The 18,659-nt window shown below is 39.3% G+C and overlaps 2 protein-coding genes across 8 annotated transcripts in view; one reads left to right on the top strand and one right to left on the bottom strand.

The window, feature by feature from the left end:
* LOC134217600 (protein draper-like) overlaps positions 1 to 4,752 on the top strand; it is a 102,760-nt gene extending 98,008 nt beyond the window's left edge. For all 4 annotated transcript variants that reach the window (XM_062696376.1, XM_062696375.1, XM_062696378.1 and 1 more), the window contains 3 exons: positions 2,750 to 3,088; positions 3,152 to 3,277; positions 3,443 to 4,752. In XM_062696376.1, coding sequence (XP_062552360.1) covers positions 2,750 to 3,088; positions 3,152 to 3,277; positions 3,443 to 3,846 — 869 coding nt within the window. In that variant the 3' untranslated portion in view covers positions 3,847 to 4,752. The remainder of the gene's footprint in view (positions 1 to 2,749; positions 3,089 to 3,151; positions 3,278 to 3,442) is intronic.
* Positions 4,753 to 14,512: 9,760 nt separating this feature from the next.
* Positions 14,513 to 18,659, bottom strand: part of LOC134217583 (myb-like protein AA) — a 65,119-nt gene continuing 60,972 nt past the window's right edge. For all 4 annotated transcript variants that reach the window (XM_062696362.1, XM_062696363.1, XM_062696364.1 and 1 more), the window contains one exon: positions 14,513 to 16,250. In XM_062696362.1, the coding sequence (XP_062552346.1) occupies positions 15,856 to 16,250 (395 nt within the window). In that variant the 3' untranslated portion in view covers positions 14,513 to 15,855. The remainder of the gene's footprint in view (positions 16,251 to 18,659) is intronic.

Raw genomic sequence — 18,659 nt, 5'->3', positions numbered from 1 at the left:
GTCGGAAGATGATATCATTTTAGAAAGCAATCCCACTCAACCAGGAGAAGACTTTGGTCACCCTTTGGACGATTATGTTCATCTTCCAGATGAACATACGAATAAGGCTCAAGATTCAGAAGATCGACAAGACACAACTACGGTTGGATTCGACTGGAGACTACAATCGGAAGATGATATGATTTTAGAAATCAATCCAACTCAAACAGGAGAAGACTTTGGTCACCCTCTGGACGATTATGTTCATCTTCCAGATGAACATTCGAATCAGACTCAAGATTTAGAAGATCGACAAGACGCAACTACGGTTGGATTCGACTGGAGACTACAATCGGAAGATGATATGATTTTAGAAATCAACCCAACTCAACCAGGAGAAGACTTTGGTCACCCTTTGGACGATTACGTTCATCTTCCAGATGAACATACGAATAAGACTCAAGATTCAGAAGATAGACAAGATGCAACTACGGTTGGATTTGATTGGAGACTACAATCGGAAGATGATATGATTTTAGAAATCAATCCAACTCAACCAGGAGAAGACTTTGGTCACCCTCTGGACGATTATGTTCATCTTCCAGATGAACATTCGAATAAGAGTCAAGATTCAGAAGTTCGACAAGACACAACTACGGTTGGATTCGATTGGAGACTACAATCGGAAGATGATATGATTTTAGAAATCAATCCAACTCAACCAGGAGAAGACTTTGGTCACCCTCTGGACGATTATGTTCATCTTCCAGATGAACATTCGAATCAGACTCAAGATTCAGAAGATCGACAAGACGCAACTACGGTTGTATTCGATTGGAGATTACAGTCGGAAGATGATATGATTTTAGAAATCAACCCAACTCAACCAGGAGAAGACTATGGTCACCCTCTGGACGATTATGTTCATCTTCCAGATGAACATTCGAATCAGACTGAAGATTCAGAAGATGGACAGGACACAACTACGGTTGGATTCGATTGGAGACTACAATCGGAAGATGATATGATTTTAGAAATCAATCCAACTCAACCAGGAGAAGACTTTGGTCACCCTCTGGACGATTATGTTCATCTTCCAGATGAACATTCGAATCAGACTCAAGATTCAGAAGTTCGACAAGACACAACTACGGTTGGATTCGATTGGAGATTACAGTCGGAAGATGATATGATTTTAGAAATCAATCCAACTCAACCAGGAGAAGACTTTGGTCACCCTCTGGACGATTATGTTCATCTTCCAGATGAACATTCGAATCAGACTCAAGATTCAGAAGTTCGACAAGACACAACTACGGTTGGATTCGATTGGAGACTACAATCGGAAGATGATATGATTTTAGAAATCAACCCAACTCAACCAGGAGAAGACTTTGGTCACCCTCTGGACGATTATGTTCATCTTCCAGATGAACATTCGAATAACAATGAAGATTCAGAAGATGGACAGGACACAACTACGGTTGGATTCGATTGGAGACTACAATCGGAAGATGATATGATTTCAGAAATCAATCCAACTCAACCAGGAGAAGACTTTGGTCACCCTCTGGACGATTATGTTCATCTTCCAGATGAACATTCGAATAACACTGAAGATTCAGAAGATGGACAGGACACAACTACGGTTGGATTCGATTGGAGACTACACGCAGAAGATGATATGATTTTAGAAATCAACCCAACTCAAACAGGAGAAGACTTTGGTCACCCTCTGGACGATTATGTTCATCTTCCAGATGAACATTCGAATAAGACTGAAGATTCAGAAGATCGACAAGACACAACTACGGTTGGATTCGATTGGAGACTACAATCGGAAGATGATAATATTTTAGAAATAAACGAAAATGTGAGCCATTCTTCGGATACATTTCATAACACAAATTTCTCGAGTTCCGATACAATGAACGATGATACTGCAACGCCAGATTCTGTATCGCAAAATGACAACGATTTTCATTTGGACTTTGATAACAATGTCGACCCGATGTTGGAGTTTGATCAACCGCACCTTAAGGAAAACTTCTCTGCTGTCGTTCGTGCGCGCAATGGATCTGCAGATGCAGATAGAGCTTTTGGTAATTTTAGGACAATGTACAATGTTTTTTATGATACATTATTTGCACATGTGATACGTCTGGGGTGTGACTTTGAGCTCGGCAATATTCGTTTATTCCGTTTTTCCATACATTGTCAACCAAGTTGATAATGTAGTATTGTTTGTAGAACAATGATCAGCTGCACATTTATTGTATATAATTTATCGATTTTCGATTTCATGAATGTTTCTTATCAGTTGATACACGAATGGAAAACTAAGTTTGTTTTCGCTAGTCTGGTAATGATTATGTAATAATAAACCTAGCTCAAGCAGACTTTAGAGATCTCGATTCTCAAATTCGTTCCATTTTATAATAAACTTTGATCCAATTGTTTGGTTATTCTATCAGGTTTGATTGCGATTTACTCCATATTGAAGGTGTACATTCTTTGAAATCAATGAATAGATGCATTTAGCACTTATGTTGAAAATTTACGTAAATGTCAGATTTTTAGAACATAAATAGAACTTCTACGAATAAATAAGCAAACGAATAAGTGTACTGTCTTTTGCGCCTTTATTTCTCATTTAAATTTCTAGCACACAATCCTATGCAAAGCTAAATAATTAACGAGTTACATATTGCTTTATAACTCTAATATTCCAAATAGATTTTTTACATGTTATGCATTGATTTTTTTACAGCATCCAACGCCGGCCTTGCCTGGGGTCTCGTAGTGACAGTAATATTCGTGGGTGTGATCGTAGCCCTGGTTATATACTACCGTCGTCGGGTTGCCAATCTGAAAGCGGAAGTCAACCACGTCGTCAACTACATGATTCAAGAGCAGCCGGGCCATTTCGACAATCCCGTCTATTCGGCGTACCAGAACCAACCGGGCGCGGGCGCCAATGGTGCTGTTAGTGGTGGACACCCCAACGGAGTTGCTAATGGTTCATTGATACGCAATAATCTGCGGAATCCCAAGTCTAATTTGGACAAGTATCGCTACCCGGAAAACGAATCAGTTGGAACTGACCGATGTAAGTTTGAGAGAAGTTTGACTATGAATACGTGAATACTAATCTTTCGACATATTTTCGCAGCGTACTCTATCCAATTCCTGTCGGAAAGCCAGAAGAATTTTGACGCCGACATGACCAACCCTAATTATGATGTTAAAGATCATGTGTATGATGAAATCAAACACAAGGATGGTTACAAAGATCTCGGTAAGTTAAATTATATTTCTGCGGAAATTTTACAACTGTTCTACTTTGTACAATTCTGTTTGATGCATGCTCTCAGATATGATACGAAATGATTTGTAAGCCTTGAAATTCATCACCAGAACTGCTTGCCAGAGCTTCGAATTAAAAATGTTCTATCAATTTTAGACACCGAATACGACCATCTCGACTACTCCCGGCCGGGAAGTTCGCACAAGACGCACTATTTCCGAATGAACAACCCGCCAAATAATTCACCGAAGGAGATCAATGTCCTTCGGGAAAATGGTACGATCAATAATCTGTCCTCGCCGGGTCTGAGCAGTCGGCAGCCATTGGTTTCCGCTGGGCTGGGGACCACTGCTGCCACGGGTTCAACCGATTATGGTTCATCCTCGTCTAACTCGTCCCCGATACCTCCTCCGGTGTGCACTACTGGGGCGGATAGCAGCAACCTGTACGTTAAGATGTCCTCGGAAAGTCCATCCTCGGCGGTCAGCGATCAGGAGTGCAGCGACACCGTCAGCAGCGCAACCAGTAAGATTCCAGAGCATCAACTGAATATCAAGTAAGTGTGGATTCGTGTGTCCTATTTTCCTTAAGATCTTGTAGCTAAACCGAAAAGCAATCACTAGTGAATTCCAGAACAATCTATGAACAGTCATAATTCATGAAAGTGTCGTATCCAACACTATGCTCATAGTTTGTAAAGTTTTATTGTGAGTTTTTAAGATTGTGATAACCTATAAAGTTTGATTATGTTTCTCCAGGTATGTTAGTGTTAAGTAAATTGCTTATTGCTATTCTGGGCATTGCTTCCCTTCGGAAGTGATGCTAATTTTGCTGTCATTCGAATAGACTGTTAAACGGAAAGAATATAGAGATCATTAGTCATGTCGAAACCGCCAACGAAAAAAGAGTTTAATTTTCGAATACTGTCCTCATCAATTGCGCCATTACTTGGCGTGATTTCATAATACTGATACCGTAATATTGAGCGTGCCAAAATAAGTCACTGTTTTGCCGACAGATGGGCGAGTTGAGGATTGTTAAAAGATACGTACAAAATTCATCATAAACTTGTATATTTACAAGCTGCTCACGAGTTAAGAATGGAATGATATTTTAAAGCAAAAGACCATGATTTAAAAAAGTATATACAAAAAGATTTCAATCAGGTTTACTATAAAGAAAAACGTATCTAAATTTGTCATTGTTCCCTTTCTTAGGAAAGTTTGCTGAGTTTATTAAAGTAGGTATAATTGTAGAGGAAACCATATCATCAAAATTAAATACAAAAAAAAACATATATTTATATACACGTTTGGAGCAAACAGATGCATCAAAATTTATTTATATTGTTCAAATAATGGCAATGCAAAATTTACAACTCTCAAAAAGCAATCATATTCTTATAGTTGAACAATTTGTAGATTTTCTCATTAAAACTTCTATTGTATGATGAATATATCAAATTACTTTAGATTCGTTTTGTTCCATGAACTTGAAAAAGAAATATCCATCTACCCAAAGTGTTGCTGTGAAATATCTAATCTGATCTGGTATTTGCCGACAAAAGATTCCTCGAGCGGTCTATGCCTGTTAAACAGGATACTCGACAATATGTTCGTTTCCGTCTATATCTCGCGGAACCTGAGTTGGTTACGTACGCTGAAGAAGGGCTATTAGCAGAAGTAATGCCTCTTCTCACTTCACTGGGAACGTGATTAGTCACATGCCACAAGTATTCTAAAATAAATAAATTTTTCAAATTTTCAACATGTGATACTTTTCATGTTAGCTCATACTAGGGATTGTACGTATAATCAGGGTTCTTCCACGACAGGCTGAATCACATAAGGTTGCAAACTCATAAGGCTATCATATTGCTATCTTATTTCTTCCTTCTTCCTTTTCCTTGTTTTTTCTTTCTTCCTTCTTTCAATTCCTTGTTTTTTTCTTTTCTGTCTTCTTTCCTCCACCTTCCTCCTTTTCCTAGTTTCTTCTTCCTTTTTCCTTATTCTTTTTTATCTATTCTTTCTTCGTTCTACATTATTCCTTCTTCTTTCTTTCAACATGTTTTTCTTTTCTTTCTTTCGTCCTTTCTTCTCCTTTCTTTTCTTCCTTGTCCCTTGTTTCTTCATCTTTCTTTCTTATTTCGTCCTGTTTTCTTATTTCTTTCCTTCCTTTTTTCATTCTTCTGTCTTTTACCTCCTTCCTCTTCTTGTTTTCTTCATTCTTCTTTCTTCTTCTTTCTTCCTTCTTCATTCTTCCATCTTTATCCTTCCCTCTTCTGTCTTCCTTCTTCCTTGTTTCTTCTTGCTTCTTCATTATTCCTTGTTTCATCTTAATCTTACTTTTACTTTTTTCCTTCTTTTATGTTTTTTCTACAATATTTCATCTTTTTTCCTTCTCCCATCTTCCGTCTTCTTTACCCTTCTTCTTTCTTTCTTTTTCTTTCGCTCTTCCTTCTTCCTTGTTTCTTCTTGCTTCATCATTGTTCCTTCTTTCATCTTTATCTTACTTTTTCCTTCTTTCTTCTTCTATGTTCTTTCTTCAGTTTTTCATCTTTTTTCCTTCTCCCTTCTTCCGTCTTCTTTCTCCCTTCTTCCGTCTTCTTTCTCCCTTCTTCCATCTTCTTCCTTCTTCTTTCTTCCTTCCTCCTTCTCTGTTCTTTATTCTTTATTCTTTATTCTGTATTCTTTATTTTTTATTCATTATTCTTTTTTTTCTTTGTTCTTTATTCTTCTTTATCCATTATTTACTGTTCAACCAATCAACATAGTTGGTACAACATATCGTATGGTTGGGATTCATTTCATTCCATCAATTTCAGCCTTTCGATACATTTCAGTCTTTTGAGACTTTCAGCCTTTCGGGATTTCTGCCTTTTGAGTTTAGCCTTATGTGTTTCAGCCTTTCGTAGGACATCCATAATCAGATATACGGCAATAAAAATATATGAAAACAATATCAAAATGATGGGTGTTGCAAGTTACCCCGCAGAAGGGGTGACTTGCAACACTTTATCGATTTCAATCATAACATGTTTTAGAACAACTTAATAATAGTGATTTTTGATCCTGGATTATTATTCCACGCTTAATTGAGGGAGCCGCTTCCTCCCCTGATTGCGTTTTTTTTACCAATTTTGAGGGATCGTTTGATATTTTCAAACAATCGAAAGCTCTTTATGTCGGTTTAAGAAAGATGTACCCTAGAGATTGTAATAAAAAACTGTACCTAGCAACATCAAATTCAATTCAATTTACCACTTTTTGTTACTTTATATTTGGAATTAAATAACATGTTAGATTTGATTTTAGCCTTCTGTGCATTAAAATATGTTATTCCCAAACAGAATATTAGATAGATGAGCTCTGAGTTCCATAATGTTAAAATATAGTTGATAAAACTGGTTTAAAGATTCGGTCATTCTTAAAGGTTTAAAGATAAAACTGGTTTTGGCTAGACATTACTGAGTGCAGTCATCTTGGATACTCATCTACTAATGTGGTGGTACTCCGGAACATCTGCCCAGAAACACAATGCTCTGATTAAACGCTCAAATTGTTTGAGGAAGAATTAAGCAGAAGATCGAACGGAGTTTCAAAAATTATAGTCTTTCAGAGGATTACATAGGTAACAACCTATCAGAACTATAATGAATGTTTTTCTTGTAAAAATTGACAATGGTATTGTTGATGATGTGTTTGAACAGCGATCCAAAAATTTACTGGGAGTACCGGAAAATTGATAAACTAAGATTCATTGAAATTAACTTTGTAGCATCTCAAAGTGTGCATCATCTCATATTCATTTGGAGACCTGAAAAATAAAATAAAGACATATATTTCGTGAGGTAATAATTGATAGGAATATTGAACCGCTCGGTAGCCTTTTTGAATTTCTATCCTTATTATGACAGATTCATGTTTTCATGGAAATTTCTAACGAGTCATAGGTTGCTAAGATTGTCCCATAAATAAATTATAGTGGACACAGCATGTGTCAAGAGGGGTTATTCAAAGAATTATGGCATCGCAGCGTAAAAAGCTGGAAAGTACCCAATAGTGGACCCCCAACCAATAGTGGACCCTCCAGCCATTTTTGCATTATTACTGCACAATGTCAACATTTTGCTATGAAATTCTATCGGGAGAACCTACCTTACAGTCCTATGATTTGGTTACATGCATTGGAAATGCTATGGAAAGTAAAATAGATGATTTTTTTACAGTTCTATAAAAAATAAACACGAGAGTGTCCATTAAAGGAATATTTTGGGGGGTCCATAATAGGGAAGAAGAACGTCCCGAAACGGGACATGAAAATCAAATGAAGTGTCGACTATAGGGAAGCATTTTCCTATTATGGACCCCCAGGGGGTCTACTATAGGGCGAATTCAGTTAGACTTTAAATTGTTAATTTCAACGAATAACGTCGTGTATTTGGGTGTTTTATGTATGTATCGTGAAGAGGGGATGCAGAGCTTGTTGTCGGATATTAAGCAGAGTTAATATGTTGAAAATTTCTAAGCCTTATGACAGGAAGAGCAAAATTCCTCTACTAGGGGGTCCACTATTGGGCATTTTACCCTATGTATACAGAGATGATAAGTGAGAGACTTGCTCTTTCTCTTTAGGATTCAATCTCTGATAAATCCTCCTAATTTTTTTTATAAATTTAGATGTAATTTGATTATGCACACGTCATTTAAAGTTTGTATGGAAATTACTGTGAAAATCTAAATAATAAGTAATGTGAATAAATATGTGAAGTAAATAATTATGTGAGTAAATAATTATGTGAAAGATCCTTTTGTGAGGTGGCCAACGGAAATCCTTCGTGGTTTCATCCCCGGAATATAGGCAATTACCTTTGATTGAACTTTGATGTTATTGTCCCATGCTTTTATTCCTAAAAACAATTACAAGATTACAAGATGCTTTTATTCCTAAAAACAAGTTAAGACTCGGCGAAATTCGACTGAAAATTGCTAGATTATTAACTCCAGCAAACACGTTGACTATCAACGACTGTCAATGTACTTTAAGCTACGAAAATATTGAACGAAATTAAGATTTTTTTAAAGCTCCGATTTTGATGGAGAAAAGATTTCAGAAAATTCAATTGATATGAAAACATTAAAGCAAGGTTCAGAATGCAGATTAACTCGATTTCTATTCAACACTGCTGGCATGATCACCTGGCTTCAAACACTTTTGAAACATGCTGTTGTTATTTGACAATAACCCCTAAAAATAAATGCATAAGGTCATATGATCATTAGGAAAAATAGATTAGAATACTTTCTGCCAACTGAACCGAAAAGATGGTGTTGCAAAAGAATTTCCTCTTGTCAAGTCTGAAAGAGCAGAAATAGTGATATCGACTCATAGTCAGCTACGGCGATAAAACCAGCAAAATTAAATGTCTTCTTCTTCTTCTTCTTTTTATTGACATTACATCCCCCACTGAGACATTGTCGCTTCGCAACTGTTCCTTAAGCATTTTCACAGTTGTTAACTGCGAGGTTTCAAAACCATTTTTTAATTTGTATATCATGAGGCTAACGATGATACTTTTATGCCCAGGGACATCGGGAAAATTTACCCATCGGGGATCGAACCCAGCCTGGTCTTGCTTTGTAGCCGCGCGTCTTACCGCCAAGCTAAGGAGAATTAAATGTCTTCTTACAAGTATGTATTTGAAGAAAATCACAGGAATAAAATAAATTATTGAAATTTTATTTAATTAAAAATTATGTACTATGCTTTAACATTCAGTTTGAGACGTACGCCATTATAGGTCAACTGTATTGACCCACCTTGTGGTTCTATTGGGGGTATAATTGGGTTGTTGAGCAGAGAAAAATATGAGGTTTTTTTATAGTTTAACATAAAGAGCATGCTTTTCTTAACTCCAAATATTTTTATTTTGCTTGTAAACCTTTTATTTTCATTTTTGTATAGCAAACAATAAGCCATTTTAATCGATAGAATGACACTAACATTCATAGAATGACAGTTGGCCCATGCAGCATAAGAACAAATGTTTAGTCCCATATAGCTTAGCTTAGCTTAGCTTAGACTGACTGTACATATCAATGGTTGCTACTCCGTGATTGATCAGAACTGGTGCAAATTGCAATACGATCCAAGTGAATAGTGGTTGGTGTTTACCATCTATTCTCGAAGTGCACGTTTCAGCAGCTCTCAAATGTTGATCAATAACGGCGCCGGCCAAGTCCTTACAGTCAGTTGGGGAAGGGAGGGAATGTTAGTGTGTGGTTATTGTTGCTACTAGAGACCGAGAATACCTCTGCATCTCCACAATTACCACGGGAAGGAAGTTGTGTTAGTTGGGAGGGGTAATCAGTAACATAGATCGGGATTCACCATGGAAAGTGATGTGACTATGCAACTTATATACTACAGTATTAGCATTTCCTTGATTTGTTCAATTCTCGGGTACTTTTTCAAAACGGCGTATGTCGCAAATTGTAAACAAACCCGTTTTCAACAGCATATGGCATCAAATTCATCTAAAAATGTGTATATTTTCAAAGCTACATGAAAATGTGTTTGTAAAAATGTAAATCAATTTTTTGCAAAACGGTGTAACATCATTGTTGAAAATATTGCACATACACCGCTTAGCAGAAAATGTACTTTAAATAGTTTTTTCGAACAACTAAATAGTTTAAAACGTGCGTCTGCGTGTACTTTTTCATCACTGATTTCAAAATTAAGCATGTTGCTTTGATATTCTGATTTTCGTTAAGAAAAACATTTTACGTTGTTTTTCTGCAGCAAATGTTGTTACGTCGTGTTGTAAGCGTTGCAATTTTTTCAGTCACATGTGCGTGCAAGGTTTCAACTTGACGCAACATTTCGACGTATCAACAATGCAGCGTACGAAGCAGCGTAACATTTCGACGAAAGTAGCATGACCTCGGTCATGCTGACGTATCAAAACGACGTATGTGATTTATCTTTTGCAGAACGTTGTAACATATATTTTTATCAAAATAACTAAAATGTTCACACGCAGTGCAGATTTCAGAGTCAGTGACGATGAACCTTTTCATAATGTATCGTTGAGGTGTATTCAATTGCAATAAAAATGATTAGTTTCTAAATAGGAATAAAAATGAAATCTGAAAACTTCCAAGCTCATTTTCTCAGCTTGATCAAAATGTTACATACGCCGATTTGAAAAAGTTCCCGAGAATTGTTTATCCTTCGCGAGAATAAACAATTAATCGCTCAAAATGAGCGATTGTTCATTTGAATTTCGGATGAGGCGCCCGCGGCATCATTTCTTCAACGCAAGGAAAGTAAAAAAGAAACGGGATTTAAATTGAAAATAAAGTAATAATCACGGCTGTTCAACCAAATTGATAGTAATCGGAAAGCTAATTATGTTATCTCTATTTGACGTTAAATAAGAATGTAGCCAGACATATTTTGTTAATTTACGTTTATTTTACATGTCGTTTATTTTGCATTACTTTCGCGCGTGTGTTTGTCGCTTGCCGTAACCAGTATACTGTAATCAGGATCTCACTGGTATTAATCCTGATGTGCCGGTTGGCACTCATGTTGGGCTTGTGCGCTTTGAGCGGCACACGGTCGCTTTTCAGTCAATATAAAGTCGTACATGGTGCAATACAAGATGCTGAATTGGAGACGATATAGATACCCGATATACATACATGTTGTATGGAGAAGCACCTATATCGCCTCCACTTCAACAGCCTACACGACACCATATACTTTCATGTGTTGACTGGGTTTGATAGGGCCTGCCTCTAGACACATGCAGCTTTTTGCAGAGGTTCAACAGAGCCCACTGTCAAACCCCACCACATCCTAGGCAGGCCCCCTAACTCGCAGTGGCCATGGGGAGGGGTCGTCAAGCCCTTGGACATAGTCCCTGCTGCCCCCCATAAGAACAAATGTTTAGTCCCATATAAATTAAAAATTGTTCCGGGGCTCCAAAAATTCTGAAAAATTGAGGTTAGGCTCAGTTTTTTATGCAGATTCAGAATATGTAAAAACATATATACTATGGTGGTTCAAAAAATCGATTTTGCTCCACAGTGCTCATCTGATTCTTTATCATGTTCTGAGTGTCCTCTGAAAATTTGAGCTCATTTGGATTAAAACTGATTTAGCACAAGCGATTTCAAGTTTGCATGCAAATTAGTATGGGGAATTTTTTTTTTTATTATACTGTTGATGACGCTTCCCCATTAAGCGCAGGTTAAAAGAAAACCTACATAGCTAAAAGCAATACTCAACATCTTTCACTCAGTGAAAACCGCATCTTAATTGATCGTTCCAATAATTAGTAATCGAATTTAATCTATACCATGGTTTTCTGGAGCTAATTGCATAACTCCTCAACAGGCAACATTGCTGCTTGTGGCGCGAAAGATAGCACACACAAATTCAGGCTACTATGTTGCACTGCACATTTCAGTGATGCCCTCAAAGAAGTTCAACGATCATGACTAAAGATTCGCAACCTGTATTAAAATCTATTACTAATTACTGGGGCGATCAATCAACATGCGGTTTTCGTTGGGTGAAAGCTGTTAAGTATTCCTTTTAGCTATGTAGGTTTTCTTTTAACCTGTGCTTAATGGGGAAGCGTCATCAACAGTATAATGAAAAAATAAATTTCCCCATACTAATTTACATGCAAACTTGAAATCGCTTGTGCTAAATCAGTTTTAATCCAAATGAGCTCAACTTTTCAGAGGACACTCAGAACATGATAAAGAATCAGATGAGCACTGTGGAGCAAAATCGATTTTTTGAACCACCCTAATATATACCCCTAAACAACCCAATTGACCATAAATCGTACTTCCTGATGGCCGCTCCATTCAGGGTCTGCCGTCTATCCCGCGCTGCAGAGGATCACATCGATACATGGCTCACCTCTCAGACCTCTGAAGGTGGATACCTGCCCTCCTTTAATTTGGCTATTACGAAACCCTCATCGTTAGGAGACAAAACTATTCCCTGGATTGGGTACTTTCCGCATGTCCAGATTGACACTGTTCTGGAATTCTACTGTCGTTTCCAGCAGAGATGGAATACGTGTTCGATAGCAGGGCAACATCAGTCTTGTTCTCATATGCCGGCCGTTGTAGCCACGCTTGCGCTGCCTCGCAGTGGTTGAGATTCAACTGAGTTAGTTACTTGCATGTCCGAACTCGTTTGGAAGCCGGACAGTCCAGTCCACCGGATGGGTGTTTTTTCGCAGATCAAACACTACGGTGCAGCCAGGCAGGTGTGAGCCTTAAGTCCTTCAGCTCCACACCTCCGGCACATCCTACTCCGATCTGGACCCCTGTATTCATATGATTTATGTTTAAAATCGACGTACTTTAAGCAGGCATGAGTTCGTTGGTTTATGCCTATCGAGCATATTGACCAACCCACCTTCAACTTTGCCTCATCCAGCTCCTTCTTGACTTCAGCCAAGGGTACTTGTAATGTGGCAACCTGCGTTTCCGCTCGACCCTTCTTTAACCGAATCGCGGTGTTCTGGATTTCGACGCCACACTGATTTCTCAGTGCAGCCACCAGGTCTCCGGATTCGGTTATTTCATCCAGGCCGAAACACTGGACTCCTTCAAACTGCAATCCGTAACAATTTTCAGAACTACCCGCACCTCCATGCGTCACGCGAAACAAATTCTGTTTTTTGAAAAATCTTATTTTTGCTGGAATTTGAAAGTAATAAATTATAATTTTTTGTATATTCCATGCTTTTTTAAAGACAAAAAACATATTTTGAAAAAAAATGAATTTTTTTTATATGCAATTAAATTGTTACGCGTAACAATATTTCGAAGGACCCCTTACTTACTTGATACTTGATGGGCTACAGCTCTTCGATGAACCTACGCCGAATGGAGTATCCTTCACCACTGGACTCGATCCTGGGCCAATCGCTTCCAGTCGCCCTGAACATTGAGCGCCCTGCAACTGCAAAAAGCCATCGTGTACGCGGCCTTCCACGAAGCCTGCGGCCTCTTCCGGGTTCTTTAGTAAATATTATCTTCGCTTGACGTTCTTCCGGCATACGAACAACGTGACCAGCCCACCGTAGTCTGCCGTGTTGTATAAGCTTAATAATATCCAGCCCTTTATACACCTGGTACAATTCGTGATTCATGCGACGCCGCCAGATACCGTTCTCCTGTTTATCGCCGAGTATTGTCCGCAGCACCTTATGCTCAAACACCTGAAAGCTCTCCGATCAGCCTCCTTTAACGTCCATGTCTCATGGCCGTATAAAGCCACCGGACCGTATAAAGCCGAAGGACCCCTACCCCCTATATTTTGCGTAACAAATTGTAACAAAAATGAAGCTACCCCAACCCCTATTGCGTTACGTAATATTTGAACCTAAGGGGCCCTCCTTAGCCGTGCGGTAAAACGCGCGGCTACAAAGCAAGACCATGCTGAGGGTGGCTGGGTTCGATTCCCGGTGCCGTTCTAGGCCTTTTCGGTTTTGAAATTGTCTCGACTTCCCTGGGCATAAAAGTATCATCGTCTTAGTTTCATGATATACGGATGCAGAAATGGTAACATGGCTTAGAAACCTCCCAGTTAATAGCTGTGGAAGTGCTTAATGAACACTAAGCTGCGAGGCGGCTCTGTCCCAGTGTGGGGATGTAATGCCAATAAGAAGAAGAAGAATATTTGAACAGAACCTTACCCACCACCTCTTCTGTCAATTTTTCATACGCAGCACTCTTCTGCGCATCTTTCCGCTTCAAGAAGAGAATCATCTCACCCTTTTGCGTTCTTCGAATACAATTGGCATCCTCACCAGCGCGTTTTTCATCGCTTCTCATGGCCCTCAGTACATCGGCGTTGTTTTTGCCCTCGGCTTTGACAATAACTGCCTCTGTCCCTTCGACTACGGCTTCCAATCCGACCTTACTGAGCTTATGAGTTGCACCTGTGACGGCCATATTCAATTCGGCCTCCGTAGCCTCGGTTACTGCCAACTCCTTCTCCTCAGTTAGTAGGCGGATCTTTCGTTCTGCCTCTGTACTGGACTCCAGCAGGGACCTCCATTTCTGCTTTGCCTCTACAACGATGTTGCAGAGGGTCATCACAGGCATCTTTAGAATAGCTCGATACGACAGGTTAAGGTTCAAGAAGAGTTCTCATATTTCCCATTCATAAAAATATACTCCAGGGTAGGTACAACGTTTAGAATCTATAATCATCCCGGTCAAAATTTATTTGCAACAGAAAGAAAAAAAAACTGTCCATATGTTTTCTATTGATCCATTTGGTTTTGTTCCATGTTGTGAGCGCACGCGACACTGCAACGTTTTCCCTTTTTCATCTCATTTCGATTTCATCCGCGAGTTCCACACACCTATTCTAAACTAATGCTGGCATTTTCATTTCATTTGGTTTCACCCATTTAAATATATATAGAGGGGTTATTTGAATAATATAAGCTATCTTCAATATATTGTTTTTATCGTTTTCGTGTTTATGAAAAAAGTGTGTAATGCAATTAAATAACTAGAATCGAAAATTTGCTTCCGATTTCATGGCTAAAAAATTGGCTCGCTCGCTCTTTTTGTCCAAATACATGTATGAGCTTTTTTTTAGAAACTTGTCTTCACATTACAAATCTACGTGTGTTTTTTTTTATCGAAACCATTTTTTTGTTATGTATAAACGTATCTATAGGTAATTTTCTGTTTGTCATTTGATTAGATTTTCAGATTATATTTATTAGAAAGGCGCAATATTCTCCTGTTTTTTGAGTTTTCGTATATGCTAGGTTTTCGGGGCTCTGCACCGAAAACAGGGTCCTGATCGTTTTCATATTCAAATAAGGTTTCTTATTTCTTTTAACAATAGTGGTAAATAAACTTCTCTCCTTTTCGCGCTCATTAGTACTGGCAAACATTTGTATTATACTTCTATATATTTTTACAACTTAACAGTACGAATTTTGCATCTTACTTGAAAAACTTTCGGGCGATTTAATGCAATTTAATTTGGCTCACTATTGGAATGTTTGCACGCAGAAATAAATAAAATCATCCTGAAAGAAAAAGCTTTAAAAATACAAACAAATATGATGGTAACTAGTGCTAGCAAAGACGTGATGGTGAACTAGCAAGTCACGAAGCGAAAAACGAAAAAATACAGGCTTCGTTTTCCAAAAATTATTCTTTATTAATTCATCTGGCACTCAAACGGAGTAAAACAGTTCATAATGTATCTACTCCGGTATGTGGTTTTGTGGTAAATATAATTGTACGACTAAATCATTCTAAAAACTAACCTCCGAACGGGACTCTTTTCCTTCTTGTACTACCTCTGATGACTTAAAAATTTGTCTCAGTTCTAGACTATCTAAAAAAGAGAAACGTGGCTACGATTTTCTACGCGAGATCATCGCAGCCGAACAGCACACGAACGACTGACACAACCCACACGTCCTAGCGTAAGTCCTAGGAGCAAACGGTTGGCACCCGACTAAAAATAGTTTCACGACCCGATCATCCGAAACGAGATCATTTTTCCTTGAGCAGCTGGTTGAGGAAATCTATCTCGCCCTGGAGCTGCTTGATGGCATTGTTTTGGTTCTTGACTATCTTGCGGCACGCAAATAGCTCCTTCAGCGTTTGCTCGTACTTTTCCTTGTAGTTGATGGTACCGTTCGTGGTGGACGAGCTCGGAGGGCTTGAACTGCTGCTGCTGGTGCTGATAGTGTTGCTCTTATTGAAATTGCTACTCTTGCTGCTGTTGTTGTTATGGTTGACGGCCGGCGTCACCGTGAGTTCCGATTTGAGCGATGCCGGGATCACGGCGGCGGCCGCTCTGATGGCCTTCATCTGTTGGAGCTGCTTGTAAGCGGCGATTTCCTCCTCGACTGCGTTTTGGTAACTGGAATCATATTCGGATGAATCTGTGAAAAAAAAAAAAAGAAAATTGATGATCAGTCAATAGAGGTGGTGAGGTGCATGGATACTATGGTTATGGATCCATTGGATAGTCTTGTTTATACTAAGAGTGATAGCCTGTTCAGATGAAGAGCTTTATGACATGTTATGAAAATGATATATAATTAATAACCATATCCTAAATTATACGCCTTTGAAACTATCGAAAAAAGATCACGATGGCCGCACTTTATCATACCGATACTTCTGAGATAATTCTGATAAGGCGCCCCCCCCCCCTATTGTATATTTAAATTTTGATATGTTTTTTTTTAATTTTGAACTTTATGCATCACTGTTTTTATCTTGATACGAAATATATCATTTTTAGACCATAAATGTGTCCCCAAGTGTATTTTAAATGAAAATACGAGCATATATCTCTATAAATATTCTATATCCTATCCTTACAGTTTCCGTCTATGCTTCCTTGCAATATATGGCCGACCCACTTCCATTCACGTTTTCGAACATCATTTGATTGCTTTTATGTTGCTCGGCACTGTAAGGCTGTTCGAATTATAAATTTTAGACATCATCTGCGTTATTTTTGCCTAAACATAACACGCTTCACGATAGAGTATTGTCGGATTTTCTGGATATGATACACTGCGCGGCGTTTGTAATGTTCCCAAATGGGTACTTGCACAAAACATCACGCGGCGAATGACTGTCTAAAGGTACGGCCGCGCCAAACGATACACCGCAATTCTATTCACCCATAAGAATCAAGTAAACGGGGTGCAGAAAGCGCGGCGGTACCTTCCATGAAGGGTTCGCCGCGTGCAATTTTGAGAAAATCAGGCAATAGTACATTCGAATTTTGGTGCGTGGATCAATCCGGTTGGGTCTCCAAATATTTCGAAAACTCGCGAAGGTAGCCCTAGCCTTTCTGACTCATGGTTCCATGTCAATCCCAATTTCGCCATCTGATAATATCAGACTGTCAAGATATTGAAGTCCTCCGATCGTCCGGCTACTGCAAAGTTTGAGGGGTATTCCCGTTGACACTCAAGCACCTGGTCCTGCGGGCGTTGATGGTGGACCCGCCGTAAAGAAGCATACGGTCAGCTCATTAAGCACACAAAAGACCATCGCAGTACTAATATAGCGTTTCGTGTTCAGCCAAATGAGAGTCGTCTAGATGTTCCACAACAATAAACTTCCAAAGCAGCTCAAGGTATGGTACACGGTCAATCGCACCACCAAGATCTTTTCGATTATGTTGAGAAGTAACAGTGCAGATGAAATGCATTCTTGCCTCACATCAGCGACTACCCGAATGAGGTCAGACAAAGCTGTGACCCTATTTGAAAATCCCTTGCATCCCTGGGCGCCAAACAGATTTTTGTGATTTAGACAGACAAAACAGACAGCATAGGGTCACCTCCGGGGGCCCCTTTAGATTTCCTGCTTCGAATTCCTGCTTCTTGAAGAACGCTGGCTGAGACTTGAAGAAGCTGTTCGAAGTGGTCAAACCAACAGTTCAGCTTTCCAAGTCAGTGAGTTATTGGGGCGATAATCTTCGGTTGTTGCAGCCATCCTTTCTTCATCGGCCAGGATGTCGACCCACGCCAGCCTGTCTTGTCTGCAGCAACGCCCGACTTCCACTTAGAGTTACATACCGTATACGGGACTCGTACTTTACTCCTCTGATTCTTTCCGTTCCTCAGCCTATGATTATATACGCTTCTCAATATGCAGTCGGGTTACATCTGTAATCCATTCTATTCGCAGAGTGCGCAGCTCATCCAAGTTGGTCTTGCCGGTTTCGATAAAAGTATTCTTCGCCGCCCACTTCTATTTTACGCTGCCACCTTCCAGAACATCCACTAACTAAGTTCTATATCCTGCAACGAACGATCTCTTCACAGCTGGATCTTTTAATCGGTCTATGGTGAATCGACACCCGAGTGAATTCTCCCGCCTCTGAATTCTAGAAACGCGTGGTCGGATCTTGCCAATTAAAAGATGATAGTCAAACGCGATGTCATCGCTGCGTTTATTACGGGCTCAAGAAGGCATCGTCTGCATTTTCAGGTGATCCATTTCCAGAGGAGCCAAATACTAGTCTTGACAACTATAAGCGGCTCTAGAGAAGTAAGTCAAACGCTGTTGACTGCAGACGGGAGAAGCGGGCGCGGGTGGACTCCCCGGTGGGTGTAAGAGAAAGACGCGACACATTTCACCACGGAAAAGCCTTCGATCGTCTGAATCACGCAAAACTGAGAGGCGTCCCTAGAAGCAAGGGAGGTCTAGACAAAATACAGGGTCCAGCACAATATAATCGCTAAAGTGAGCGTGACGTAGCCCTGTCATATACCATCGCAGCAGGGGCAGACCTAGGATCTACGGGTTTGTCCGAGGTCGTATCT

The sequence above is a fragment of the Armigeres subalbatus genome, chromosome 2 (genome assembly GCF_024139115.2).
Source record: "Armigeres subalbatus isolate Guangzhou_Male chromosome 2, GZ_Asu_2, whole genome shotgun sequence".
NCBI lineage: Eukaryota > Metazoa > Arthropoda > Insecta > Diptera > Culicidae > Armigeres > Armigeres subalbatus.
This window is presented reverse-complemented; position numbering and strand designations above follow the sequence as displayed.